The 27,583-nt window shown below is 42.6% G+C and overlaps 2 protein-coding genes across 11 annotated transcripts in view; one reads left to right on the forward strand and one right to left on the reverse strand.

Moving 5' to 3' along the window:
* brf1b (BRF1 RNA polymerase III transcription initiation factor subunit b) overlaps positions 1–27,583 on the forward strand; it is a 122,945-nt gene that overhangs the window by 493 nt on the left and 94,869 nt on the right. The window contains exons 1-4 of one of the 4 annotated variants that reach the window (XM_035793997.2): positions 17,813–17,916; positions 18,462–18,513; positions 18,647–18,727; positions 24,407–24,580. In XM_035793997.2, the coding sequence (XP_035649890.1) occupies positions 24,487–24,580 (94 nt within the window). In that variant the 5' untranslated portion in view covers positions 17,813–17,916; positions 18,462–18,513; positions 18,647–18,727; positions 24,407–24,486. Of the gene's footprint in view, positions 1–219; positions 429–17,812; positions 17,917–18,080; positions 18,165–18,447; positions 18,514–18,646; positions 18,728–24,406; positions 24,581–27,583 lie in introns of those variants that run through there. The other 3 variants (XM_035793995.2, XM_035793996.2, XM_035793994.2) reach the window with 3 other exon arrangements.
* On the reverse strand, positions 286–17,781 carry LOC118398540 (uncharacterized). 7 transcript variants are annotated; one of them, XM_035793987.2, is made up of 19 exons: positions 17,607–17,781; positions 17,420–17,478; positions 17,257–17,343; positions 16,891–17,018; positions 16,393–16,536; positions 16,037–16,114; positions 15,766–15,936; positions 15,444–15,540; positions 13,346–13,569; positions 11,591–11,780; positions 11,241–11,449; positions 11,014–11,131; positions 10,699–10,904; positions 7,658–7,775; positions 7,406–7,575; positions 7,070–7,167; positions 6,711–6,826; positions 3,128–6,631; positions 286–435 (listed from the first exon to the last, which is right to left on the reverse strand). In XM_035793987.2, exons 1-19 carry the CDS (start codon positions 17,636–17,638, stop codon positions 419–421), a joined length of 5,766 nt encoding a protein of 1,921 aa, XP_035649880.1. In that variant the 5' UTR covers positions 17,639–17,781; the 3' UTR covers positions 286–418. The 7 variants fall into 7 exon arrangements, with proteins under 7 accessions (XP_035649880.1, XP_035649882.1, XP_035649881.1 ...); XM_035793989.2 differs by lacking the exon at positions 286–435 and adding an exon at positions 2,357–2,974 and having other exon boundaries at positions 11,014–11,107; XM_035793988.2 differs by lacking the exon at positions 286–435 and adding an exon at positions 2,357–2,887.

Raw genomic sequence — 27,583 nt, forward strand, 5'->3', positions numbered from 1 at the left:
CCACGTTACTGTGATCTCATGTCTTTCATGTGTTGTCCGAACAATTTCAGTAATTGCTTGAAAAATATTCTCTAAAGCAAAGTTTAGCATGCACAAATATATTGATGGCTTGTCAATGGTGGCCTACTGGTGTAATCAACACATTGCATGGGGAATGTGTAAATACGATTATGTAGCAAACGTTACACAGAAGTGACAAATTATCCTCTTTTGATACAGGTTTATTTGGGCGGACACCACAGACATGACTTCCCGCATATGCAAGAACTGTGGTTGTTCCGAGATCGACCTCGATCAGGCTCGGGGCAATGCAGTATGCACGAACTGTGGGTCTGTGCTGGAGGACAACATCATCGTGTCCGAGGTGCAATTCGTGGAAGGCAGTGGTGGGATTTCGTCAGCTGTGGGGCAATTCGTCTCAGCAGATGGTAAGACCTGCATTTTGCATAAGACTTCAGCATCACACACACAAAAAAAAAGATCTTACTGTGCAGTATTACACAAATATCCTCTGCCCAAATCCATATTTAGAGATGCTAAATATTGCATGTGAAAATGCACCAGATTACATGCAAGCTTGTCTCTGATGTTAAGCAGACAATGTAAGAAAAGTTCTTCACAAATAAAGACACCTGTTCAAATAAGCTTGATGGTATAATACAATTGGGAAGAAATCCTTGCAGTTAGATTAAACAAAAAGTATATATAGTGCATAAAGTCATCATAAGCACTAGGCTACATAAATGTTTCACAAATCATAGACTACCTTTAAAATATATATATATATATATATAAAAAAATATATAAAAAAAATCAGCATTTGGCTACATCTTGTGGGCTTTGCTAAATGTTTCATAACCCCCATGCTGTTTTCTTATGATTTGAGAAATAGTAACAACAATAAAGCCTTCACAAACCCATTATGAAGTGTTCACCCTGGAAGTTGGAATGAAAGATACTATTCTAAGTTCAGCTAATTGTGTTATGGTCTTGCTGTAAGGTCATTCATAAAAAATAAATTGCACATCATAAATATGGGAATTTTAAATGAATGATATGCATATGGTTTTGAAGTCTACAATCATGCCACTAGCACAATATTAGACCTCTGATTTAATGAATAAGACAAGGTCTATGGGCATTCCATAGCGACTGCATTTGAGAACTTCTGGTACAATGACTACCTGCTAGCAGCATGTGCCCCATGTCCATAGCTACATCCATATATAAAAAAAATATTCTGGAGACTTCTGATTGAATTTTTTTTTTAAAAGGAAGCAATTTGCATCACCGAACAATGAGCAAGAAACTTAAATCAAATTGGTCACATACATGGTTAGCAGATGTTATTGCGAGTGTAGCGAAATGCTTGTGCTTCTAGTTCTGACAGTGCAGCAATATCTAACAATTTCACAACAACTATCTAATACACACATCTAAGGAATGGATTAAGAATATATAAAAATATGGATGAGCGATGAGAGGCAAGATGATAATAATTGGGATACATAAATAAGAATACTGTGTAATAAATGTTTGGTTTTTGCTTTCTGTGTACACCAGTCTGTGGTTCACACCTGTCGGTTAGCTAATGAGTCCTGCAAAACAGGCAGGTGCTGCCCCAGACGAGAAGTGACGGAAACATCGACGTGCGAAGCTAGAACAACATTGGCATCCATATTAGATTTATTTGGGGAGGGGAAGCAGCTAAAAAAAACATGGTTTAATAGTTACGTTCACTGCTCGGTGATGCAAATAGCAATTCTCCAAATCAGAACCATCTACCTATTATTGAGGTCACTTCGGATTCAGAACACATGCTGCTAGCAGGTAGTCATTATACCAGAAATTCTCGATCACAGTCGCTATGGAATGCCTTTAGAACTTGTGTAATTAAATCAGAGATCTAATATTGGGCTACCCTGCCACTTCATTTGCTATACTGGGGCGGCAGGGTAGCCTAGTGGTTAGAGCGTTGGACTAGTAACCAACCGAAAGGTTGCAAGTTCAAATCCCCGAGCTGTCGTTCTGCCCCTGAACAGGCAGTTAACCCATTGTTCCTAGGCAGTCATTGAAAATAAGAATTTGTTCTTAACTGACTTGCCTAGTAAAATAAAGGTAAAATAAATAAAAAAATGCTGAGATGGCTATGGCTGGAAAAATGTAACTACTCCAATGCAGGTAGCCTAGTGGTTAGAGCGTTGGACTAGTAACCGGAAGGTTGCGAGTTCAAACCCCCGAGCTGACAAGGTACAAATCTGTCATTCTGCCCCTGAACAGGCAGTTAACCCGCGATGCCGTCATTGAAAATAAGAATTTGTTCTTAACTGACTTGCCTGGTTAAATAAAGGTAAAATAAAAAAAATAAAAATGGTTAAAGATCATTTACAAAATGGCATAAAACCTTATTTTATAAATAATTTTAAATGAAGTGCATGAGGCATTTAAAAATGTGACATTGAATCAACGGACATACATTTTTATTTGAGATGGCTGTAACGTTAAACACAAACACGCAAATTCACAGAGTGGGCCTTTAAGCACACGTCTGGTCCAGAATTTCATAGAAATGTTACTTCCTGTAGTTTCTTCATCTTAAATGATCAACTTATTTATAGTCTTTGTATGATGCTTAATTTTGACGGAATAGTAAGAATTAGCTCCTTACTTTCTACTTTTTTTTGTCCTAGAACCATGCAATATGTAGCTTATGAACCCAGTCTGTGGGCTATAGTTAACCTTCCAATCGAAAATCGCACTTGAATAGACAAGGTTAAATTTAAAGGTTAGACTAAAAACACTCCAACGCCATAATATCTGAAATAGAAATGTATTGCAATAGAAGATCTTGATAGGCATGGAAGATTCCCCAGTTAGCAACATTATCCTAGAGGAACAATTGACAAGTTACATTGAGTGATGTTCCAAGGTGTTCAGCTCACGTTGGCTTTTTAATTTCTTTGGCCACGCTTACCTGATGAAATAGAAGTTACATGTTAAAGGATCTACATTTTGTATTATCCAGAAATTATGGCTACACAGGCAGATTGCTTATCTTATTAAGTAGTTTGCTTTGATCACAGCTATAGTCTAGGGTTACATGATAATTATAGGACATATTGCCTACCTCTCAAGATGCCTTCATGCACACTACCACCGTAGCGGCCTGGGTCACTGCTCCTGGGGTTTAGAGGGTTATTTGAACTTGGCCCAGAGTTGTCAGGACAGTTTTGTGATCCTTCAGCATCAATATGGTTACCACTGACTTTGGGCATGTTTGTAGCTTTTCCTTTTTCTGTAGAGATGAAGTTCAAGTTGTTGGGCTTATTCTCAGCTCCACCTTGCATGCCTTTGAGGCTAGATAAGTACCCATGGTGATCTGAAAGAATTTGTCCACAACCAAGACAGTTTGCTCCATACTCACTATGAGTGTTGGGGTTTCTGTCTCGTTGGATATTGCCTGTTTGTACAACCCCGTATCTTGGGGATTGAACACTGGTCATTGATGAAGGTTTCTTAGCACTAACATGAACAGCTCTATAGAAGCTTAAAGGTGACCCATGTTGTCTACGATTAAGTTGGCCATTGCTGCCCTGGGTGTTCTCATAGGCACCATTGGCTGATTGTACAGTTCCATAAGCATTCTTGCTAAAACCATGTTGGTATTTACTGTAATAGGCAGAAGCTGGTTTTACTTGGCTGGGTGACAGCTGGGCACTGGTAAGCTGTGCAGACCCATGGTAGCCTAGTGTAGTTTCACCTCTTTTTAATGCTTGAAGATGACCACCATGCTGCACAGGTTGATGAAAGTTAGAAGTGGTACCATGAATTGGGTCAGGTTGGCCATTTATTTTGCCACCCTGAGATGTTTGTTGGAAATGGCTGAGTGGATCCTGGACAATGTGGCTCTGGGCAAAGTTCTGTTGTTTTTCTACTGATTGGGTACTACCACTTTGGGCTGACCCTTGGTTGAACAAACAATAAATAGGACTGACACAGCTGGGATTTCTCAAGACACTGGTGCCCAAGACAACCATAGGCTGGCCTCCACTGCTAACTTTTATGAAGTTTGAATTTCCTCGAGAGTTGCCCAGGGAACATTCCACACAAGGATCTGATCCGTCAGTATCAACATTGCTACCACTTATGACTGCAAGCGGATTTCGCTCTTGTCCTTTTGCTGCATACTGAACAGTAGAAGCACCATATTTGCTAGGAGCTGGAGTTCTTCTGTGGCTTTGTGAACCTCCATACACACTTGTAGCTTGGTCAATGTTTAGGTGAGAAGAAGCAGACTGACCAGGAGAGTGTTCCCTTATGCCACTAGTGGCAGGTTGGATCCTGATCTGATGTGGTGGCGCTGGCTCAACTCTGTAGCTTTGTGAACCTCCATACTGGCCAGTAGCTTGTTGGTTGATATTACTGTGAGTAGGAGCAGACTTGGTAGGTTTAACGCTGACACTTTGTGGACCCCTGTCTTGGTTAGAAGTATGATGTATGATGTTCTGCTGAAAAATAATAGTCCCAATAGGGGCATGGGCAACTCTGCTGCTTTGAGAACCATCATACTGGCTAGGCACCGATTGAGATGTGCTTGTGGCAGGTTTCACACTACTGCGTTGAGAAACATCCTGGCCAGGAACTTGTTGGATGCTGTGGTGTTGAAGGATTACATACTTGCTAGTAGCAGGTTTAACTCTATCACTTTGTGAAACTTGATGTTGGCTAAGGGCAGGTTTGATTGCAATGTGTTGAGTAGCACCATACCAACTAGTCATGGGTTGGACATTATGTGGTTGAGAGGCAGCATGCAGGCTAGTAGCTAGTTTCTGCAGAGTTCCACTGTACGGACCAGGTGTAACAATGCTGGTTTGCGTTCCCACATACTGGTTCGAAGCTGGTTGGACATGATTGCTATTGTAAGCATCATACTTTCTAGCCACAGGGACATAATGTGTGTCCTGGCTGGTTCCATAGAAGCTAGAGGCTGCACTATTATGAAGTTTGTGGCTTTGGCATATACCAGAGTGAACAGGTTTGGTATTGCTGGGGTTAGGTTGAGTGATATTGCCATCAGACTTCACAAATGGGAACTGAGGGGTAGACTGGACATTGTCTGAAGCTTGGTAGACCGTGCCCTGTGCTGTGCTGTAATAGTCTGTGTTAGGTTTTGTACCACTGTAGACAATTTCAGTCCTGCCAACTGAGGATCCATAATAGCCAGAAGCTGGCTTGGCATATTGTCCCTTGCTAGGTCCATATTTGTTTACAGAAAGTTGGCTAGGTACAAGCATCTTAATTGGTGCCAATTGAGCTTTGGTGGACTTCACTTCTCCAAAGGAGGTTTCATCATGGCCAAGACCATCATGACTGGGAACTTGAGATAAACCACTTTGGCTATCCCCATACATGCTGTAATCAGGGACTTTGCTGGTGGTAGGTTGACGATCTACACCTTGAACAACAAAGTTGTCTCTGGAAGCAGGTTTCACATAACTTGAGGTACCTTGGGCACAGTCACCTAGTGGGACTTTGTGACTGGGGACTTGCTGGAAGCTGTTCCTTACTTGAGAAGAACCATATGCATTAGCAGGAAGGACTTGTTTCACACCAAAACGCTGGGCATCTGTGTTGTAGTTGGAACCAGGTTGTACTTTAGTATTCTGGTAAACATAGGAAGCAAGGAAAGGGTTTACCTTGCTTGGAGTGTCATAGTGTCTTGGGGTCTTGACAGTGCCAGGAGTATATTGTTCACTGGCTGGCTTGACATATTGCTGGGGGATAGATATGCCATCAGAAATTTGCAAAACACCATATTGGCTATAGTGTCTTAAGCCAGAGAGGACATTACCTCCAGAATGCTGCGGTGTGCTGCCACTTTGTGCAGTGGGGTTACTTAAAGTGGGCTTATTGTTCACCGTTTGGACAGTTGCATGATGGCTTGTGGCTGGTTTGCGCACCTTTGCTGATTGTACAGCATTGTACATCTCATGTTGGGCAGAGTTGCTTGGTCTCTTACCCTCATAGTTTGGGTGAGGTCTCAAATGTTGCTGTGCATTTTGAGTGCTGCCACCACGAGTACTGTTTAAGTGGCTGGGAACTAGATTGAGGACACTAGATTGGACATTGATAGTCTTTGCAGATGTAGGCCTAGAGTGGCCTGGGATATATTTGATCCTGTCACCCTGGACAGGGCTATGGATGGGAAATTGCCCATATCCACCGAGCCTGCTGCCTCCATCAGTTTCAGGCCTGATTCCCATACCCTTTTGATGTGGAGTATTAACATCCTGGGTGGATTCATAGACATTTATGGCTGGGGTGTCACTTAATTTGTGTTGGCCAGTACCATAAGCACTTCCACCTTGCACAAGTCCATAGCGATTCAGAACACTTTGTACATTGCTGGATGATTGTGGGGTACCACTTCTTTGGAGACCGCTGTAATGGCTGAGAGAAGGATCCAGGGTGTTGTCAGCTGTTAAAGATCCATAATTGGTACCATAATGCCCCCCTGTCTGTGACACCTCATGATTGCTTGGAGAAGGCTTTGTGCCGATAACCTGGACACTTTCAGTGTTGGTGGGAACTTGCTGTGGACAGTCAGGCACTGGTTTATTGGCTGCGCCATCTAAAACAAAGGATTTTTTTTAATTTTCAATTTCTCAAAACTGCTCAAAACTACATGTAGTTATGTAAAACAATCTTACCTTTGTTGCTCCCTGTGAATTTTATTGAGCCAACCCCAGACATTTGAGATTTAAAAGTCCTGTCCACAAACAGCCTACTGACTGAGCTAAGTGGATAGAGACATCGCACTGAGAGTCTAAAAAGGAAAGGTCATTAGAGCTGTGCCATATGCAGCCACAGTTAATCCACATTTCTTGATCAGATTTATTAATGACATTTGGGACTATGATTATTCACACCTAGGTCACCTACTGTATTCTTAAGTAGCTTATTGCACAAATACATTAACATATTCAGATCAGGGTATTGTATCATGAAAATGACAGCATTGAAATGCTAAGATCGATCATGTTCCCAAATAACCATGACTGATCTTTACCTGAATTTAGAATCCCTGAAGATTAAAGAAGCGCTGTCAAGTATGAGCTCCCTATAAGACAGGATCTCGTTTTCATACACTACAGAAGAGTCTTCAACCTATAAGACAAGTGGAAACTTCGGTTACTTTAATGTGTAGCTCAAGTCAGTCAAAAGAGTATGACTGAATATTCCCAACATCTAGCCTATAGCGTTATTGTACACTGTTTGTTCTATGGGATTGTCATTTAGACCTAGATAATGTTAAAATCGAAACAATTAAGCTGACCTTTCAAATTGAGCTGAAACGAAACAAAATTCCACAGGCTCCAAATTTATATTTTAAATGAGATCATACCATAACCGTGGTATTGCACGTGTTCAAGCCAAACTCAAACAGAACTCTTGAGTCGTCCATTAATTTTGGTTTACAGGTTCTGTCCAAGAGGGTAGTACTGTGTGGATTCACTGCAGGCCAGGTAGTTTTTGTACTGGTCAACACAGTCATGATCCCATCAGTTGAACAGACTGGAAAGACAAAAAAAGGTCAAAGCTGCAGATGACAGCCCAATACAAAAACAAAGCATGCGAGTTATGGATGGATACTCACTTATAAGCTGATCACGTCTGAAAAGACAGCGCGTTGCTGTTGCTGTCTGGATCTCCAAAGTCCTTGAATCTCTTGAGTGTATTTCAAATATGCCATAAAAATGCCTCAAGTTGATATCCTGAAATGAAAAGGTTTTGGCCCATAGCAGTGAAGTAGGCCTATAAGCAACTACTAAAGTGAGGGCAATGTCCTGCCAAATTTGGTTGATGGTCAGGCCTTAGATCAGTGGTTCCCAAACTGTGGTTTCGGCACAGACAGGTAGGGGGAGATTAACAAACGGCATCTTTTTTTTGCCAGTCATTTTACCTTGAGCCTCTAGGGGGTGGCATAGTTTCAACACCAATGTAGTGGGCCTAGTCAATATTATTATTTTTTTAACTGGTCGACCACCTCCCCAAACTAGTGCAAATGTTTTAACTACACTGAACAAAAATATAAACGCAACATGTAAAGTGTTGGTCTCCATGCTTGCCGAGCTGAAATAAAAGATCCCAGAAATTTTCCATACAGACAACTTCTCGAACTGTGCACAAATGAATTTACGTTCCTGTTAGTGAGTGTTTCTCCTTTGCCAAAATAATCCAACCATCTGACAGGTGTGGCATATAAAGAAGCTGATTAAACAGCATGATCATGACACAAGTGCCCCTTGAGCTGGGGATGGTGTTGTCACAACACAATGCCACAGACTTCTCAAGTTGAGAGGGTGTGCAATTGGCATGCTGACTGCAGGAATATGCCAGAGTTGTTGCCAGGCTTTAATATTCATTTTGCTACCATAAGCCACCTACGTAATTTTAGAGGATTTGGCAGTACGTCCAACCTGCCACAACCGTAGACCACATGTATTGGATCATGTGGGCGAGCAGTTTGCTGATGTCAAGAGAGTGTCCCACGGTGGTGGGGTTATGGTATGGGCAGGCATAAGCTACTCACAACAAACGATTGCATTTTATTGGTGGCAATTTGAATGCACAGAAGTACTGAGATGCATCTGTGACCAGATTCATATCTGTATTCCCAGTCATGTGAAATCCATAGATTATGGCCTAATTAATTTAGTACGATTGACTAATTTCCTTATATGAACAGGTGGCTGATTTTCAAAAATAAAGACAATGCAACCATTAATGATGGTGAATCTACAACTGATGAAACGCCATCTGATAATGACAGAGCCTAGGCCGAGCGAGGCGCCGCCTGTTGAGACCCTAGTACCAGTGGGAAAGGAGCGCAAGGTTGAGCTGGCACTTGAAATCAGCAAAGGCGATTACATTCAGTTTGTTTTCACATGTCTCATGGTTGATTGGGGATCCACATCCACAGTGTGTTGCATGTGCTAAAAAAATAAAAATCGAACAGTTTGAAGCCAGTGAAACTGAAGAGACATTTACACAAACACTCTACGCTGACATTGACAACAGACTACAACCCCTACCAAAGCTGTTTGTTATTAAGCGTCTCAAATATGAGAAATCTAAAAAGCCACATACTATTGGTGAGACTCAATCTCCTCGCAGCAATAGGTATGAGAGAAAATAGCACATCAGCTCTAACAAATCCAGCTGTCTGATAACACTGTTGCCCGGCGAATATATGAAGTGGCAAAAGAAAGCGTCAAATTGAGCGAACAAAAAGTGGGAAACTCTCTCTACAACTAGATGAGTCAGCTGATGTCACATGAAGCTCACCTTCTCGTATTCATCAAATACTGCTATCGGGAAACAACATGAAGAGGTGTTATTTTGCAGTGTGCTTGAGGGGACATTCAACATTTGATGATGCGGGATGAGGGGCTGTGTTGGGAGAACTGTATGGGCGTGTGTACAGATGGGCAAACAAGGGTCTGAAGGCAAAGGTACAAGCTGTTGTGCCACGCGTAGTATTCCCTCATTGTGTTACACAGGGAAGCTCTTTCTTCTAAGGCCCTTGATAATAAGCTTCTTAGTATGCTTCAAACAAAATGGTGTACTTCATAAAGGCAAGCCACAAATACGAGACATGAATCGCTACTGTTGCATACTGAGGTCAGGTGGTTGTAGAGGTAAAATGCTGCTGCGTCTGTTTGAAATGAGAGATGAAGAGCACCTATTCATACTGGATACAGAGTTACCCAATGCAGAATGGCTGGCAAACCTGGCAGACATTTTTGATAGACTTATTAACATGTCACGGCAAGGCCCCATTACCAACATTATGTGATTGGCTGACAAAGTTGAGGAGATTGTGAAGAAGCTGGAGAGCTGGGCAGTGCAAGTGGAGTAGAGTGGACGAGTGTGGAGGCATTCACTGGATTTAGTTTGAGGAGACTGAAAACCACGACTGGAGCCAACAACCGCTCATTGCCACCACCGCTGTCATCGGAGCTACAGTATTCCTGGAACTGTCCAGTGACAGGACCTTGCGTGCAGCCTTTGCCACAACCCCGCTGGTTGAATTCGGTCTGTCAATCGCAGAGGAATAACCAGGATCATCTGAAATCGCATTGATAAACTGATTGCTTTTTCATCGGTGAAGCTACTTTTCCCGCACTTACATACATTAAATGTTACGACTCACGAGAGTGGAACATGAACTACTTTTATCTGTGTCAAGCATAAAGCTCTGAATACAACTGCTGTGCTCCCAGCGTCAGGCTCAGCCATCTCATTAGAGTGAGTATAGATTAATAGGTTTATGGTAATTACCCATGTAAATGACCAAATAGAAGTATGAAGTGAAATGCAAACAAATATATGTGTGTACATCAATAAGGCTTTCAAAAATATAAATGCGTGAGTGTGTTGGGGAACACGAGCTGTGACCCAAATGTATAAGGGAGGTGAGCCAAAAAGTTTGGGAACCGCTGCCTAAGAATGGATTGAGACTGATATTTTTTTGTTCTAGACCAGCATCAACACAACAGATACAGCTAATCACAGGCTTGGAGAATAGCTGAATCAGTTGTGTTTTAGTGTTGGGCTAGACAAAATGTGCATCCTTTGGGTTTCCCCTAGGAATGGATTGAGAAACACTGCTTTAGAATTGACAACATACTGTACCTCATAAGTGTAGCCAACAGTGAACAGTGGCACCTCCAAGGTCAAAATATGGCTTTCGTTTCGCAGGTTGTACCCTCTTTCAGCCACCAGCTCAGATGTTAGAGGGTCATGACCGACCCCGATCTCCCACAGGTATCCCAGTCTTGGCTGGGTCATGTCAAAGACAATGCCTTCTCTTGTGCAAACCCCTTTGAGCTCAGGAGGGACTGGGGTGAGAATGCAGATTTTTGAAAACAAGTTATTTTAGCAAGGTCTTCAAAGTAAAATTTTACGCTTGAAGTAAAATATAAAGACGTCTTCAAATCAAGTCCTTACATGTGTTGCTGAGCTGTTCCATAACAGAGGCTAGATGGTAGTAAGCCTCTTCCTGGGGCATGATGTTTAACGTGTAGTTCATGTCCATGGAGTACTGGAAGAGCCCCTCACCTAAGTACTATTAAGATTTCTCTTTTTTTTTAAATCAAGTATTATTTCAAAAGTTGCAATTCATGATGACTATAAGCTCCATTTATGGAAATGTGTTTGATCCAAAATGTACTCACCGTCCTATGCACAGCCTTGTCATCAAAAGGAACCCTGATAGTATAGGCATGAGTGCCATTGGCATGGACGATCTTACTGATAGTGTAGCCATGTTCCGCAGCATCTGACACAGAGATCTGCTTTTCATTCAACTTCACTCCCATCAGAGCCACATCGTGAGGAATGTTCCCCAAGTACACGTTGAACGTATGCTCTTCAAAGCTGGTCTCTGGAGTAGTAATGGAGGAAATGGTTAATTAGCCAAATAACCAGGATTAACAAGAAATCAGCAATGCCACAAAGCACATTGGAAATGACACCTTGGTTATTGTAACCACATGTTCGTTATGTGCAAAAAGGATGAACATACTGTGGTATGGAGGAAGGGCGTCGACATCAACGGTGAAGGGGTGTCGGCACAGCAATGGAGTGTCCACTACCCTGAGCAGCCGGTGTCTCGTTTCAACAGTGCTACCATCAGTGTAGACATGAGAGAACACATGCTCATAGAACAGGAAAGCCACGTACATCTCCCGGTAGATATTGTTTGTCACCAAACTCTAAGAAAATACAGTGCAAGTTAACTTGCACTTCAAGCTGTTGTGAATAAGCAACAATCTAGTTTTAGAACCAATTTAAGTTTAAAAGCACACTAGGTAAACATTATCTATGAATATATTATGCTGAACAAAAATATTTAAACGCAACATGTAAAAGGTATCATTAGCTGAAATAAAAAAAGATCCCGGATATTGTCCATATGCAAATATTATTTCTCATCCCTGTTAGTGACAATTTCTCTTTTGCCAACATAATCCATCCACCGGACAGGTGTAGCATATCGAGAAGCTGATTAAACTTGATCATTACACACGTGCACCTTGTGCTGGGTACAATAAAATGCCACAGATGTCTACGTCGAGGGAGCTTGCAATGGCCATGCTGACTGCAGGAACGGCCACCAGAGCTGTTGCCAGAGAGTTTCTCAACTAGTTTCTCTACCATAAGCTGCCGCCAACGTCATTTTAGTAGTACTTACAACCACCTTCTCAACCGCAGACCACGTGTAACCACACCAGTCTAGGACTTTCACATACAGGATCATCTGAGACCAGCCACCTTGTAAGCTGATAAAAACTGAGGAGTATGTCTGTGATAAAGCCCTTGTGGGGAAAAACTAATTCTTATTGGCTGGGCCTGGCTCCCCAGTGGGGGGCCCTACACCCTCCCAGGCCCACCCATGGCAGCGCCCCAGTCCAGTCATGTGAAATCCATAGATTAGGGCCTAATGAATGCATTTCATAGAACGAAATCAGTCAATTGAATGTAACTCGGTAAAAATCATTGGAATTGTTGCATTTATTTTTTATCACTATAGATCAGGTCTTCCAACTCCAGTCCCAGAGAGCTACTTGGTGCAGACTTGTGTGTCAGCCCAGTACAAAAATACTTGCTCAATTGTGGTCCAGATGAAAGATTAGGCCTAGTTGATTTATTTAAAGTTGAAAAAAAAGGCCCAGTGTAGACAAACTTGTCTTTCCTGTGTATATGAAATATAAAATAATGCCCTTGTAGTGCAAGAGCGGTTTGATAAGTTCCGGCTTGTTTTGGTGGGATGAATTTTGGCCTTCCGTAGTGACTTCACCATGCTGTAAATTACTTAGACCAATTTTATTTATTAAGTTTCAAACTGCCAATAACAGCTAATTTTCTGATTTCCCCTCCCCACTCAGACCACTTCCACAGTCCTAGAAAATATTTTTTCTTGAAAATCTGCCCCTGGTTAAGAAGCAATTTGTTTCTTCTAATCACAAATGTATTTAATTGTTACCCAGAAATAATTTCAGTGATAAACAGCTGTATTGGACATTTAAAGAAGAGTCATCTTAGTGCTGGGCTGGAGGGAAAAAAAGCCTTTACACCCAGAAGCTCTCTGGGGTTGCAGTTTGAAAACCTGGCACCAGTTGAACCTAGCCTAGTCCCAGATCAGTATTTGCTTTTGCCTACTCCATTGTCAAACTGTTTGGCATGACAATTCCATAAGGAGTTGGTAGTTGAGCAGAAACAGACTGCCACCCAGGCTATGTCTGAACCCAGATCGGAGCTAAAGTCCAGTGGCCTTTACCTTCCTATATCCTCCTTCGGCACCAAAGGGGACACCCATCTGTACCATGAGCCCTTTGACTTCTAGAGTGTAGCCCCTGGCCCTCGCCGTGCCCTCATCTAGCAGTTGGCTCTCCACGCCCACGTTGATCTGCTTGCTCTCAAAGCCAAAGCCTCTGTGGACCAACGGTGCCATGATCCTGGGGGTCTCCCAGATTAGCCTGACCCCGTCAAAGTATCCTGGGTCTGAGAGCGAGAAAGCAATGCAAGTCTTTAGAATGGTAGCCATGTCGCCAATCAGCGACATATTCAGACCTTCATTATCAGGTAGAACAGAAAACCCATCAGTAGGTCTACCCCTGAACCTCCAGGCTCAGATTTGAATAACTCTGGTTAACAGTGTAGGGATGAGCATAAGTACTCGATTGAAGGTTTGTACATGATCACTAAATGAGTACTCCATTTTCAAATGCCACTATGTGCACACAGTGGGTAGATTTTAAACAAGTACTCAATTTGAAATAATTCAGCAATTACAACAGAATTTCTTTCAAATGCGAATTCCTTTCAAGAGGTGGATGAGTGATCGTATTTACATTTAGGTTTCCATCTAATTGGCGACATATTTTCATGAGAACATTCTAAAGTCTGGATAAAACCAGCATTTCAGAGATGTTTCCATCAAATTGTTGCAGATGACAGTGCACGTAAAAACAAATCTAAAACTAGTTAAATGGGTTTCAATTGCATTTTCAACTAATAGTTAAAAAAATGTTAAGAGCTTACCCACTATTACACGGAACCCAAACCGGCTGCACGTATTTAGTCCCACCCCACACCAAACGCGTTCACGACACGCAGGTTAAAATATCAAAACAAAGTCTGAACCATTGACAATTTGGGGACAGGTCAAAGATCATTAAACATGTATGGCAATTTAGCTAGTTAGCTTGCACTTGCTAGCTAACGTTAATTTGTCCTATTTAGCTAGCTTGCTGTTGCTAGCTAATTTGTCCTGGGATAAACATTGAGTTGTTTTTTTTTTTTACCTGAAATGCACAAGGACCTCTACTCCGACAATTAATCCACACATAAAACGGCGAACCAAATCGTTTCTAGTTCTCTCCCCTCCTTCCAGGCCTTTTCATCAATTAACTTATGGTGATCGCATCTAAACGTTCATTGTATTACCACGACGACCAGCAACACAGTTAGTCTTTGTCACCCACGTGAGGAGATGGCACGTGGGTACCTGCTTCTATAAACCAATGAGATGGGAGAGACCGGACTTGCAGCGCGATCTGCGTCAGAAATAGGAATGAGTTGTAATTTATACCTTGGCGTCGCAGACGCTCGTTTGCGTGCGCGAGCAGTGTGGGTGCAATTGAATAACATGGATTTCTAAATTTATTTTGCGACGCTCGCGCACGCGACGTGTCCGGTCTGGTTAGCATGTTAGTGGCATGTTCGTGCCAGCCAAAAACGCGCAGATGGCGCTGCTGCCAAGAGCACACGTATAGCCTACATGAGAAAATGTATCAAAAGAGCGAGTATTTGTCAAACAGAAGCCAAGCGCTGATCATCACGTCACCAGAATAAGACCAATATTTATTGGAAAGGAGCATCAAGCGCACCTCCTTTCACGTTCACCACCCTGTGAAGTTAATTAATTTTATCAGTAGCCTAATAAACTGCATGCTTGCCGGACCAGTTGAAGTGGGAGAACCACACATGCCATCGCGTCACAAGTTCGATATGGTTATTATATCAATATTTGCGCGTTAGCGTTTCCGACATTTCTCATAATTTTACTGACAAAATGATCCCATCTTATGTATTTTGTTTTGACAACATTTGGAAAGTTTAACAGAATGTCCAGTTTCCATCAGGCCTGTCATTTATCCTACATGTACTTCACTGGAAACCTGGTCATTGAAGCACAATTTCATGGTTTATTTGAAGATATATTAATCCACAGTTGTCTTGGATTATTACGTGCATTATATTTGAATATAATAAACTCATTTGCATGGAGTTATCAAAACATCTGCTGCAGCTAATGGTAGTGGCATTGTTTAAGACCATTCTTTAGCAATATAGGGGAATACAAATAAATATACTTATGGTGCAGGCCACAGATATGTCAATCATGACCACCATCATTTTCTGACTGAAGAACACTGTCCCGTGAATGACCTCCACCGCAACACCGTCAACCTGAGAGTAGAAAGACAATGTGGTTGGGATAAGGGTCTGCCAGTTTTAGGCCTTAATTTATTATATTTTAGAAGTTCAACGTTTCTTGCTTTTCCTCATCTGCACTGATTGGGAATACACCGCTATAAGAGCAAGCGTCTTGAGGGCTCCCACCATATTTCTTTCAATAATGTTTTCAGATCAGCGCAGAGTACTGAAACGCATAGAATTTCTTGAAATACCCACCATTATGATTTCCGCGTGAGTTTGTCTGTAGGGAGAGCGGAAGAGAACCCTTTTCGGAGTGGCACTCAGCTCGTAACCCAGTCGATGTGCTTCGGTGATGGGCATGGTGGCCATTTCATCCTCATTCTTTAGGAACATTACCTGCCATGCAGAATTGGCTATATTTTGGGCCTAAGAGGAGTCAGTAGAGTCAAGATCAAGCTTGAACATGTTTCAATGCAAAGATTATACTTAAGAAACATGTTGAATGCGTCGAAAGGATGTGGCTTACAACAGAATGGGCAGCCCTCCATGCTTCCTTTGAGGTTCCTTCAGAGGTAGTACAAGGCACATCTCTCCCCACAGTTACCTAAGGGATATGGGACTATATTTAAGAGGGGTCATCTAACTTTCTGTCAAAGAAAAACAATGATGGATTTTCCAATTCTGGTTCTGGAGGCCCACTATATGCCAGCAGAATTAATCAATCAATTAGTTTGAATCTTAAATAATGGTCAAGAAAATAATAATTTGATTGGGTATTTATCAGAGTTCATTTGACAAAGCAAATTGCATTTATACTCAGTGTTGAAACCCAGTATACACACTAGGCTAGGCCCAGGACCGGAAAAGGCAGCCTTACTGTACCTCCATGTAGTCCTCTTCACATATAACCTCCCGTTGGGACCAGGGCAGTAGCAGGGAGCAGGTCTGAGACAAAGGGTAGCGCGACTGTTGGTCCTTGGCATCCATGACAATGATATTGAACTGGAAGGTGAATACCTCATCGTTCTGAAACAGCAAATATTTGTTAGTCATCAGGTTTGATCAGCTCAGCAAGATGACAGTCCAGCATGGGAAGACAGGAGTTTGAGTCCAGGTCCTCAACCTGCACCTTTTTGTTCCATCCCTTAAACAAACACACCCTATTCACCACCTCATTCAAATCATCAAACCACACTTGATCCATTGAGACAGTTGAATCAGGTTGGGCTAAGACTTTAGAACTCTGCGGTCCTAGGATGAGACGTACAGTATATCCCAATTATCCCCCTCCCACTAGCCCATGCCTCCACCAATCCAACGCTTTTACATTGCGGGAACACTTCAGGAGGAATGAGATATTGGGATGCACCAATAGGCTACCTGGTTGTCAATGTGACAGGAGAAGTAGGAAGCCCTGAGAGTGGTGTAGCCATCCATCTTGAAGGTGCTGATGGTGTAACCACACCGGGACGCATTCTTTACATCTATGGGATGCACACCAGCCGCATCTGCAGAGAAGAGGACCCTAGATTTCACTCTGCGCATGAATTACATTAAACAAATATACTCCATCCTACTATAGGATACTTATTGCCTACTATGGTTATTAATGCCAATAGAGGACCCACTATCTAAGACAGCGGGCACCAAATCTTTCAATTAGACACCATTTAAATCAAATTGAGCCAGACGAAGTAATGTCTAAAGTAACAAAAAAAAAAATACTTAAACCTTGTCATCACCCACCTACAGCCTCAAACTTAGGGGCGTTGCCAGACGAACCAACATGCACCCACAGGTATCGATCCCGACATTCTGACTGTATATCCACTCCTACACGAGACAATTCAGGTTAGGGTACATTAGAAGACTCATGCAGACCTTTATCAATGAAAATAACTCTGCATACCTTCTGGAATACTGTAACCTTTGGGACTTCCAAGAACCCCCATGTAAAGCAATGATAGTCTGGGAGAAAGTTAAATTAATATCTGACATTTCTCACAGGTAAAAGCATAGAGAACCACAACACATCAAAATTGTTTTGCATTTTTCCAAGTGACTTCAAACTCAGAATTTAAGAATATCAAATTTACCCAATTCTAATGCCAAGACTTAGAGCCATCATTTTGCTATACAAATCCCCAGCAAACAATACTAGTACTGGTCAGATAGTAGCAGAAAATAAAGATGTCAAGAAAAGCAAAACAGTTTGCTTTGAAACTCCCTTGCTACAAACCAAAGGGACAAAATAAAAAGGTCATTCAGTCACAGGTAAACTAATCACCACCAGAAGAAGGAGGCAGAATGGAAACCAGGTGCAACTGATTGAACTTGATTGCTTTGTAAAAAGTTTGATGACTTCTATTGGCACCGTTTCTTACAAAAGGAGTGAAGCTTATTTGGGTATGCATAGCCAACTGCACAAAATGTTATATTTGGTGGTTGAATATGAAATTGATTTAGCCTCGCACTACACAGCTGATTCAAATAATTCAAGCTTGATGATGAGTTCATTATTTGAATCAGCTGTGTAGTGCTAGGGCAACAACCAAAACGTGCACCCCTTGGGGTCCTAGGACCGAGTTTGGGAAACGTTGGTCTTGTAAAAGCAAAATCTTATGTTTATCACAGTAAAAAGCCAGCAGAGAGAGGTAAATTGTCATAAGCCTGCGTTTTATCTCGTCTCTTGCTGAGCTGTGCTGTCTAGCTATCACAAACCACCAGATGGCAATATTCATTGGTTTTATACTCTGAGATTTAGAACGCAAACAAACTTCTTCTGTAAATTAACATTGTTTTGCATATGCTGATTAAAAATAAACTAATTCAAAATAGACTAAATGTTTGGTAAAATATATGGTCTCTCTTCAAATATGCTGAGTGGTTAGCAATTATGTAGTTATAATTTGCAATAATGACTTTTTAATTTGACAGAACATTTTTGTCAGCTCTTTAGTGTTTGACATCAGAAAGGCGAATGGCTTCAGTGGCATTAGCCAGGTAGGTGCTTCTACATATTGGTAGTGGATGATTATATTCTCCCCAATGCAATGAAAAGTGCTTTGAGTACCTGAAAAGTACCTGTTGTTATTATTATTATTATATTATTATTAATATATTAATCTCCTTCCAGGTCCAGTGAAAGCCCCAGTCCTGGGTACTGGGTTCCACACCAGCCTTGGAAAAGAGTCCCGTGCTCAGACGCTGCAGAACGGTGAGTCCTGAACTAAAGCCACCATGCCCTCTCCTTCTCAAAACAGCTGGGGCTTGTTCAGCATATTGGAGATAGAAGTGCAACACAGAGTGGACATGATTCACTATTCCAACTAATATACATTATTGGGTGAATTCTGCCAATTAAGACCTATTTTCACTTAATGCATTGATGTCAATGGGAGATTAAGTGAAAATGTTACTTAAATGGAATTTGGGATTCACCCCTGTATATGCATAACTCTTTATCTGGGGACCAAACAAAACCTGTTCAAGTAGGAAACTGAATGATTGGTTGTGAGATAGTGAGTGAAATTAACCAGGATGTTTTTGGTTTCATTTGGTCTGTTATCATATAAAATCTAAGATTACATTTTGGGAAGTTGGTTTACTTGACAGTTTCATATCCAGTCATTGTATAGAAGACAGTTTTATGGAGAGGCTAGTTTGTTTGGTGTATGTTTGATGAGAAATTGTATAGTTTGTGGCGATCACTGTGAACAAGTACATACATACCTGTGAGAGAACACTGTGTTCTCAGAGCACACTCCACACCTGGACCCACACACACACACGGTCCCTCTACCACTCACTCACTCACTCACTCACTCACTCACTCACTCACTCACTCACTCACTCACTCACTCACTCACTCACTGTCCCTCTCTCTCTCACATGCACACATACACACACTGTCCCTCTCTCTGTCACATGCACACACACAAACCTCACATTCACTTATTCACACGCACGCACACACGCGCACACACAATCCACATCTAATCCGACACTCTCTGCCATCCAAACACACAGGATGAAACTCTCCTGAGACTGAGGGGAGCTAGTGGGGCGGGGGAGGAGGGGATACACACACAGAAACACATACACACGCACGAGTAGTCGCGTAAACACGCATGGGTAGTTGCATACGCATATATACGCATATACACATACACACACACAGAGGTTCGAGAATAGAACGATTAATGCTCTTAAAAGCTTTTTGGGTTATTTCTGGTGATGGGTTGAATGGTTCTCTGACACTGGTGACCGGCCTTCACTCCACTCTGCATTCCAGACCATCCTGCCTGACACAAACACACACACACAAAATCAATCAAATCAAATTTTATTTGTCACATACACATGGTTAGCAGATGTTAATGCGAGTGTAGCGAAATGCTTGTGCTTCTAGTTCCGACAATGCAGTGATAACCAACAAGTAATCTAACTAACAATTCCAAAACTACTGTCTTATACACAGTGTAAGGGGATAAAGAATATGTACATTAGGATATATGAATGAGTGATGGTACAGGGCAGCATACAGTAGATGGTATCGAGTACAGTATATACATATGAGATGAGTATGTAGACAAAGTAAACAAAGTGGCATAGTTCAAGTGGCTAGTGATACATGTATTACATAAGGATGCAGTCGATGATATAGAGTACAGTATATACGTATGCATATGAGATGAATAATGTAGGGTAAGTAACATTATATAAGGTAGCATTGATTAAAGTGGCTAGTGATATATTTACATCATTTCCCATCAATTCCCATTATTAAAGTGGCTGGAGTTGGGTCAATGTCAGTGTGTTGGCAGCAGGCACTCAATGTTAGTGGTGGCTGTTTAACAGTCTGATGGTTTTCATATTGTCATTTATGGGGTATTGTGTAGATCTAGGAAACATTTTATTTATTCAATTTAAGAATAGGCTGTAATGTAACCTTGAGATAGAAGCTGTTTTTCAGTCTCTCGGTCCCAGCTTTGATTGCACCTGTACTGACCTCGCCTTCTGGATGATAGTGGGGTGAACAGGCCGTGGCTCGGGTGGCTGAGGTCCTTGATGATCTTCTTGGCCTTCCTGTGACACCGGGTGTCCTGAAGGGCAGACAGTGTGCTCCCGGTGATGCGTTGGGCTGACTGCACCACCCTCCGGAGAGCCCTGTCTTTGCGGACAGTGTAGTTGCCTTACCAGGCGTTGATACAGCCCAACAGGATGCTCTCAATGGTGCATCTGTAAAAGTTTGTGAGGGGTTTTTAGGGGCCAAGCCAAATTTCTACAGTCTCCTGAGGTTATATATAATATAATATAATAATATATATAATAATATAATAATATAATAATAATAATAATATATGCCATTTAGCAGACGCTTTTATCCAAAGCGACTTACAGTCATGTGTGCATACATTCTACGTATGGGTGGTCCCGGGAATCGAACCCACTACCCTGGCGTTACAAGCGCCATGCTCTACCAACTGTGCTACAGAAGGACCACTGTCTGTGTGAGTGTTTGTGTGTGTATGTTTGTGCACAGTCATACTAACACACTTGCTCATAAACAGTCATAACTGAGTTTGTTACCGTCAATAGTTGAGTGTATCTTTGATTGTCACACTAAACATTACTTATACAGCTCTCATAAGCTCCAATTTAGTTTCAAGTTTTATTTGTCACATTCAAAAGTACAGGGAAATGATGAACTTGCAAGGCCCTACCCAACAGTGCAGTTTTCAATATCAAATAGAATAAGTAATAAAAAAAACACAAGAAATAAGAAAGGAAGCTATAGGGTCCATAATTCTGCCAAATGTATAATGTGCAGAGATACTGAAGTATTTGAGATAAATATTTACATGTAGGCAGAGATTATGAGAACGTTACTGGTAGCAGGATAAATAATAATAACCGTAGTAAACAGTATGGCAGCAGCATAGGAGGTGGGTGGTGGTGGTGTGTGTGTGTGAGAGTGTCAGTGTAGGCGTGAAAGGCGGATATACATGTAAACACGGCTGGAAAGTGACTGGTAGCAGGAATATATAAATATTTATGGTAATATAATAATGGTAATACATGTAAACTGGAGTAATAGTGACCAGTAGCATGATATATAGATAGATAAATGGTAATGGAAGTCAATAATCAATGAGCAGCAGCGAAGCGGTAATAATGAATCTAATCAATAATAATTTTAGCAGCAGCGTTGGTGTGAGGGAGAGCAGTAGTGTGTTATTCATTTAGCAGTCGTATGGCCAAAGGATAGAAGCTGTTTAGGAGTCTGTTGTTCTGAACCTTGATGCACCGGTACCGCCTGCCAGACGGAAGCATGGAGATTATGAACAGTCCATGTCTCTGGTGGCTGGAGTCTTTGGCAATTTTTCAGGCCTTTCTCAGACATGGCCTGGCATGTATGTCCTGGATGGGCCGTCCGCACCACTTTCTGTTGGGCCTTCTGGTCGAGGGTGGTGCAGTTGCCATACCAGATGGTGATACAACCAGTCAGTATGCTCTCGATGGTGCAGCTGTAAAAGTTGTTAAGGATATGAGGGATGAGAGGACCATGTTAAGTCCTCAGGGATATGGACACAGAGGAATTTGAAGCACTTGACCCTCTCCGCTGCTGCCCCGTCAATGTGGATCAAATCAAATGTTATTAGTCACATGCGCTGAATACAACCGGTGTAGACCTTACAGTGAAATGCTTACTTACGAGCCCCTATAACCGACAGTGCAGTTTAAAAAAATACAAATAAGAATAAGAGATAAAAGTAACTAAAGAGCAGCAGTAAAAAAAAGAACAATACAGGGGGGTGCCGGTACAGAGACAATGTGCGGGGGCACTGGTTAGTTGAGGTAGTATGTACTTATAGGTAGAGTTAATTAAAGTGACCATGCATAGATGACAACAGAGAGTGGTAGTGGTGTGTGTGTGTGGGGGGAGGGGGGACTAGATGTTCAGAAGTCTAATGGATTGGGGGTAGAAGCTGTTTAGAAGCCTCTTGGACCTAGACTTGGCACTCCGGTACCGCTTGCCGTGGGGTAGCAGAGAGAGCAGTCTATGATTAGGGTGGCTGGAGTCTTTGACAATTTTTAGGGCCTTCCTCTGACACTGCCTGGTATAGAGGTCCTGGATGGCAGGAAGCTTGGCCCCAGTGATGTACTGGGCCATTTGCACTACCCTCTGTAGTTTCTTGTGGTCGGAGGCTGAGCAGTTGCCATACCAGGCAGTGATGCAACCAGTCAGGATGCTCTCGATGGTGCAGCTGTACAACCTTTTGAGGATCTGAGGACCCATGCTAAATCTTTTCAGTCTCCTGAGGGGGAATAGGTTTTGTTTTGCCCGCTTCATGACTGTCATTGTGTGTCTGGATCATGTTAGTTTGATGAGAATGGGGGTGTGCTCGGTCCTCTTTATCCTGTATTCCACAATCATCTCCTTTGTCTTGATCACATTGAGGGAGAGGTTGTTGTCCTGGCACCACATGGCCAGGTTTCTAACCTCCTCTCTATAGGCTGTCTCTATAGGCTGTTGTTGGTGATCAGGCCTATCACTGTTGTGCCATCTGCAAACTTAATAATGGTGTTGGAGTCATGCCTGGCGTGCAGTCATGAGTGAACAGGGAGTACAGGAGGGGGCTGAGCACACAACCTTGAGGGGCCTCTGTGTTGAGGATCAGCGTGGCGGATGTGTTGTTACCTACCCTTACCACATGGGGGCGGCCCGTCAGGATGTCCAGGATCCAGTTGCAGAGGGAGGTGTTTAGTTCCAGGGTCCTTAGCTTATTGATGAGCTTTGAGGGCACTATGGTGTTGACCGCTTAGCTGTAGTCAATGAATAGCATTCTCACATAGGTGTTCCTTTTGTCCAGGTGGGATAGGGTAGTGTGGAGTGCAATAGAGACTGCATCATCTGTGGATCTGTTGGGTCGGTATGCAAATTGGAGTGGGTCCAGAGTTTCTGGGATGATGGTGTTGATGTGAGCCATGACCAGCCTTTCAAACCACTTCATGGCTACAGACGTGAGTGCTACGGGTCGGTAGTCATTTAGGCATGTTACCTTAGTGTTCTTGGGCACTATGGTGGTCTGCTTAAAACATGTTGGTATTTCAGACTTGGACAGGGAGAGTTTCAAAATGTCTGTGAAGACACTTGCTAGTTGGTCAGCGCATGCTCAGAGTACACGTCCTGGTAATCTGTCTGGCCCTGCGGCCTTGTGAATGTTGGGGGTGTTCACCCGTCCCTGTTTCCTGTAGTCCACAATCAGCACCGTGGTCTTGCTGACGTTGAGGGAGATGTTAATGTCAATCGAGACGGGTTTATTGATAGCCTAACACAAATATATCCTACTACGGGGAATGGAACTGAACATGCATATTTTTTATATTTTTTATGTTTGTGTTTGGACTAGAGTTGCTGTATACAGTATGTGTGTTCTGTATTACCATCTGTGTGTTCATCGATTTTGCTTATTTGCGTGAGTGTCTGTGTGTGTCTGTGAGTGTGTATGTGTTTGCAAGCATACGTGTGTGCGTGTGTGAGGCTGTGCTGCAGATGGCTTCTCTCTGGTAAGTACACAGCTGTCTGTCTCTCTCTCTGCCTGGGAGAAGCACAGGGAGGTTTGTCAGGCCCTATTAACTAGGCCTGTCTGCCCCGCTCTCGCGCTCATGACATCACCGCTGCTGGCAACCCAAAACACTAGTAGTCTAGTGTGTGTGGGTGTACTATTTATCCATGTCTGTGCATATGCGTGTGCGTGTGTGTGTGTGTGTGTGCGTGTGCGTGTGCGTGTGCGTGTGCGTGTGTGTGTGTGTGTGTAAGTTACGCCTACCAATGTGTGTGTAACTATTTACCCTATTTACGTGTGTGTGTTTGTGTTTCGGTCCACAGGAAAGCGGCAGATCCACAACCTGGGCAGCCAGCTGCAGCTCAACCAGCACTGCTTGGACACGGCCTTCAACTTCTTTAAGATGGTGGTGAGCAAGCACCTGACGCGCGGACGCAAGATGGCGCACGTCATTGCCGCCTGCCTCTACTTGGTCTGCCGGACTGAGGGCACGCCCCGTATCCTTGGGACCGGGACCACACCCCCTGCTGCCCTAAAGGGGGCCAAAGGGGGGAGATTGTATTTGACCATGGGGGGTTGGGGTGATGGTGTTTCCAAGGCATATCAATGGTTACAGATTAATGTGTGTGTGTGTGTGTGTGTTTGAGTACTGTATTTGTGAAAGAAAGGGGAATCTCTGTTAACCCAGAAGTACAATTTTTGGTCAGCTGCATGATTAACTGTGTTCATATGTGTTAGAAATTCTGACAAAAACAAAGTTTCCACCCTCGCTAAAGGAAACTACTTTGGGTACATGCGCGAAGCACTCGAGGTGAAGCACCGACTTCGCCCAATCCAGATATATCAAAATAACCAGTGACAAAAACCAGAACTAAGGCTGTTCGTTATCTCTCGCATCTCATTTAGTCCCGGCAGATTCTTCGGTCTACACACAGAATCTGCACAGGGGAGATTAGAGAAAGGGAGAATGATTGTATTTGTGACGTATTGTCTGTGTGTGTTATTGTGGATGTGTGTATTTGTGGATGTGTTTGAGCATCCATGTGTGTAATAGAGAGGGTGTGTTTGTGAGTTATTGTGGATAGATGCTCAGCACGTGCTTCTACACACCCATCTCTCAGAGACCCATTATTTTCCGATCAGGTCCAACGACACACCCCCCAATTCCAAGGCCGCAGATGAGCTGGAATGTTTACCACAGCGTCCAGATCAAACCGCTCAGTGATCAGAATGCATTATAAGCTTCCCCTCTCCCAATTATAACCTTAACCATTAGTGGAGGAAATTAAAAACTGACCCAATATCAGTGTCTACTAGGGGCAACATCACCCTACTCCAGATTATAAATCACATAGGCTGCGTTTACACAGGCAGCCAACTGATCTTTTTTCACTAATTGGTCTTTTGAGGAAGCTCATCTGCTTTCTGTTGGTGTCGCGTTGAGGAAGCACCACTCCTGCCCTCCCACCTCTTCCCGTAAGAGCCAATCCAGTTATAGTTCCACAACCTTGAGGGTGTCATCAGCGTTTTAGTTATTGCTGTTAAACGGTGGAGAGTGGAACAACAAATGTTTTCCTCAGGTGCGACAGTGTGGACGAGTGTAAAGCAAACAAAGGTGTAAGTTTGGTGAAGCTGTTGTCATAAAGGGAGGCCATCTTGTCTGTGTGAGGAATAATATATAATAATATAATATATGCCATTTGGCAGACATTTTTATCCAAAGTGACTTACAGTCGTGTGGATGCATTTTGAGTTGTGACCCCAGCGGAATTGGACCCAGCGCCACACGACCACCATAAGTAATTCTACATCAGAGGAGGCTGGTGAGGGGAGCACGGCTCATATGAATGAATGGAGTGAATGGAATGGAATCAGACGCATGGAAACCAGGTGTTTGATGTGTTTGAGAGCATTCCATTAACTCCGTTCCAGCCATTACTATGAGCCTGTCCTTCCCATTTAAAGTGTCACCAGCCATGACTGATCTACATCAAGGATATTCAAATATAAGCCTGAAGGTCTGGAGCACTGCTGTTTTTCTTCCTCCCATGGAAGTGAATTGATTAAGGTCGCACTGATTGGGCAGAGATTCTACTCACCCTGGTCGTGCTCAGTAGTACCTTTTACAAAGTAACGTGAAAGTTTTCTTATTGACCATTGACCAGCGTTTTCTTCATATGTGTGTTTGCATGGACTCTTTTAGAAATACAAGGGGAGGACCATATACTTTGTAGATTCTATTCTATTTACAGTCGACGTAACCACATATGGTTAAGTGATGGGGAGAAAGGAATTACTGTATCTTACAGTGACTTGATGATGCTTGTATCTGGCCTACCTCTAGCCATCCCTCTCAGGTCGCTGTGTCCTGCTTCAGGGTATAGCACCACCACATCACTGTTGGTGTTAGGTTCACAGTAGTGATACTAAGTCTTCATTTGTCACTTCAGCAGTCCAACCCGGGTTCTGTACCACTGTAATGTTCAAGGCCTGTACTAAAGAGAAATGTGTTTGTGTAACACCAGAGAATCTCAGCAGTTGTCTGTGTATTGTGGCGTTGCTGGGAGAAGGGTGCACCTCTCTTTCCTTGGGGGTTAGGTCGGGTTTGGGTTGGGCTCCTCCGGTTAGTCACAGGGGACTCAGATAGAAAGATACAGGTCCTCAGGGGCTTCATTCAATCCTATTGATTTACACACAACCACACCCTTTTACTAGACTATAATACACACAAGCAACGGTTGAAGGGAACTGTCTAGCCTTATCTACATGGATTCATCCAGTAACATTAACACCACTCGCCCAAAGGCGAATGCGTTATACAGGACTGTCTAACCTATCACTCTCTTTTGATATTGCTATTCAAATCCTCAGTGGATTCGAACTACCCAAATAGTCCATTGGAGAAGAACTATCAATACAAGGTACAATTCCTAGTTTTTTTTCTCGTGGAACACTTTTCGTTTTCGTTAATGCTTTCTGGGAACAAATACACATCTCGTTGCTGTTATTGTTAACGCCAAAACAATTTTATCACTAACCCAAAGTGTAAAAACATTGCCCCACGCCTGTCCGACCCTCTTTGAAAGCGAGCTATGGGCAACTGACAGTACTATGATACTGGCAGGGGAACCCCCTACTTGTGAGTGATTGACTGCATCTCAAATGGCACTCTATTCCCTATATACATGTTGGTAATTTAGCAGACAATATTCTCCATCGTAACTTACATTAGTGCAGGTGTGTCAAACAGTTTCTTCTGTCCAGCTCGCTAATAATCACTATGCACAGTCAATGGACCTACATTCATAAAGTTTATTGAAATCACTCGACAGTCAGGGAGCATAAAACATTCCATAAATGATGGAAAGAGGAAAAATATTTTAGCAAATTTTGACAGCAAAGAAATAAAGCACATTTTCAGTGCAACCCTCTGGAACTCATTGAAGACCGAATTTAGTTCAATTAGTTAAACACCCCTGCATTAGTGCATTCATCTTAAG

The sequence above is a fragment of the Oncorhynchus keta genome, chromosome 19 (genome assembly GCF_023373465.1).
Source record: "Oncorhynchus keta strain PuntledgeMale-10-30-2019 chromosome 19, Oket_V2, whole genome shotgun sequence".
NCBI lineage: Eukaryota > Metazoa > Chordata > Actinopteri > Salmoniformes > Salmonidae > Oncorhynchus > Oncorhynchus keta.

Coding starts and splice junctions, on each gene's coding strand:
- LOC118398540 (XM_035793986.2), bottom strand. CDS start 17,638: ATGATGGCTCTAAGTCTTGGCATTAGAATTGG. Junction 10,905..11,013: donor GGAACAGCTCAGCAACACAT/GTAAGGACTTGA, acceptor TTCTCACCCCAG/TCCCTCCTGAGCTCAAAGGG. Junction 6,632..6,710: donor ATTCACAGGGAGCAACAAAG/GTAAGATTGTTT, acceptor CCTTTGTTTTAG/ATGGCGCAGCCAATAAACCA.